At 40.4% G+C, this 1,595-nt stretch overlaps 1 protein-coding gene across 1 annotated transcript in view; it reads left to right on the top strand.

The window, feature by feature from the left end:
* Positions 1 to 1,595, top strand: part of LOC107091580 (rho GTPase-activating protein 23-like) — an 83,313-nt gene that overhangs the window by 50,739 nt on the left and 30,979 nt on the right. Inside the window, exon 2 of the mRNA XM_015385582.1 lies at positions 609 to 800. Within this exon, the coding sequence (XP_015241068.1) occupies positions 609 to 800 (192 nt within the window). The remainder of the gene's footprint in view (positions 1 to 608; positions 801 to 1,595) is intronic.

Genomic DNA, 1,595 nt, shown 5'->3' with positions numbered 1-1,595 from the left:
GTTCTGTTCTACTATATTCTGCTTTGTTCTAATCTATTCTGCTCTACTCTAGTCTGTTCTGTTCTACTCTATTCTGTTCTACTCCATTCTGCTCTTTTGGTGAATTCAGGCATAGCAGCAGCAAAGGAACAGGTGAAATTGAAGCAGCAGGTTCACAAAGATAAAATAAATGACAGCGATGGGCAGACTGAACACTGTGGGGAAAATTATAACAATTACAGGATAAATGCTGAAAATCTGTCAAATCTGTAAAACTCCACCTCCATCAGAAAATCAGCCTCTTCCTAAATTATTCTTCTCTGTTTGTTTCCCACTGTGTGCTCTAGTTCCATAAATAGACGTATTATAGAATGAGTTGCTGGCTGGATGCAGTAAATGTGACATCAGGGAGATTTTCAGAGGGAGATGTATATGGGTGGAGGTTGTGACCCAATCCGATCCGATAGAATCATCACTCAGTGAGAGTCCTCCCACTCCCAGCTACTCACTCTAGAGTTGCATTTCTAGGATGTGACTAAAGAGGAAAAGTTCATCTCCTGATTGTTTGCATTAGAACCAGTAGAAACATCCATGTTGAATATCTTGTTCTCCATCTCTGTTCTTTACAGGCTAGAAGCCGGAACGATGGGATGGTGTCACCGGATAAAAACAGGTGTAACCTGCCGCCGTCCGCTGAGGTGGAGGCCGTGCCATCGAAGGGTCCGCGGACCGTCGTTCTCCAAAAGAACTCGCAGGGTTTCGGCTTCACTCTGCGCCACTTCATTGTGTACCCACCAGAGTCTGCCCTCCAGAGCCTCAAGGTAACTGAGGGCCCCGGTAGGTTATGTTGGTATGGATGTCACCGTGGTTATAGCTAAATATTAAGCTCACTAAAATATAATGCGTTAAAGGATGATAACGTATTTCCTAAGAAAATGAATGCAGTTAAATCCTTTCTGTTTCATCACTGCTCCTGATCTGTACAGGAAATGGGATCCAGGCAGGAGCTAATTTTTTCAGCTTTGGATTTAAACATAAATCTAGTTTTTTTGAGTTTTTAGTTTTTCCTTTCATGTTAACATTATGGTATATAGTGTGTAACCGAAAGAAAAAAACAACTCAATTGCAGATAAACATGGTCTGATCAGATTTAGCCGGACTGCTCCGAGTATGCACCATGATAAAATCAGAGAAGCAGTTTAACGGAGAAAATGTAAAAAGCATCAAATTGTCTCAGAAAAGTTATTATTAAATATAAAATTTATCATTATTTTTTTTTCCTCCTAGTTTAGCATTCTTTATTGATTTTAAGATGGATGGATGGATGGATGGATGGATGGATGGATGGATGCAGAGGCCAAGCAGAAAGCTCACAGAGCTGAGAATTTATATTTATATACAGCAGCCATTCAAAATGCTCCATCCCAGTCAAAAGCCAGCCAAATGGACGCAAAATTCCCTCCACCTTCGAGCCACTGCAGTGACTCCCCCTTGCATATTTTTTACTTTGACTCTACCCTTTCACTAATTTCTAGGGTCTGACCAGGAGATGGTGCTTCTCTTTAGATCTTAATGTCCAAAAATCATGACAGAAAGAATATTTTAAATATTTAAAA

This window comes from Cyprinodon variegatus, unplaced genomic scaffold, assembly GCF_000732505.1.
Source record: "Cyprinodon variegatus isolate N-32 unplaced genomic scaffold, C_variegatus-1.0 Scaffold344, whole genome shotgun sequence".
NCBI classification, from domain to species: Eukaryota; Metazoa; Chordata; class Actinopteri; order Cyprinodontiformes; family Cyprinodontidae; genus Cyprinodon; species Cyprinodon variegatus.
Note: the sequence above shows the minus strand (reverse complement) of the source record. Positions and strands in the feature narration are given on the sequence as shown.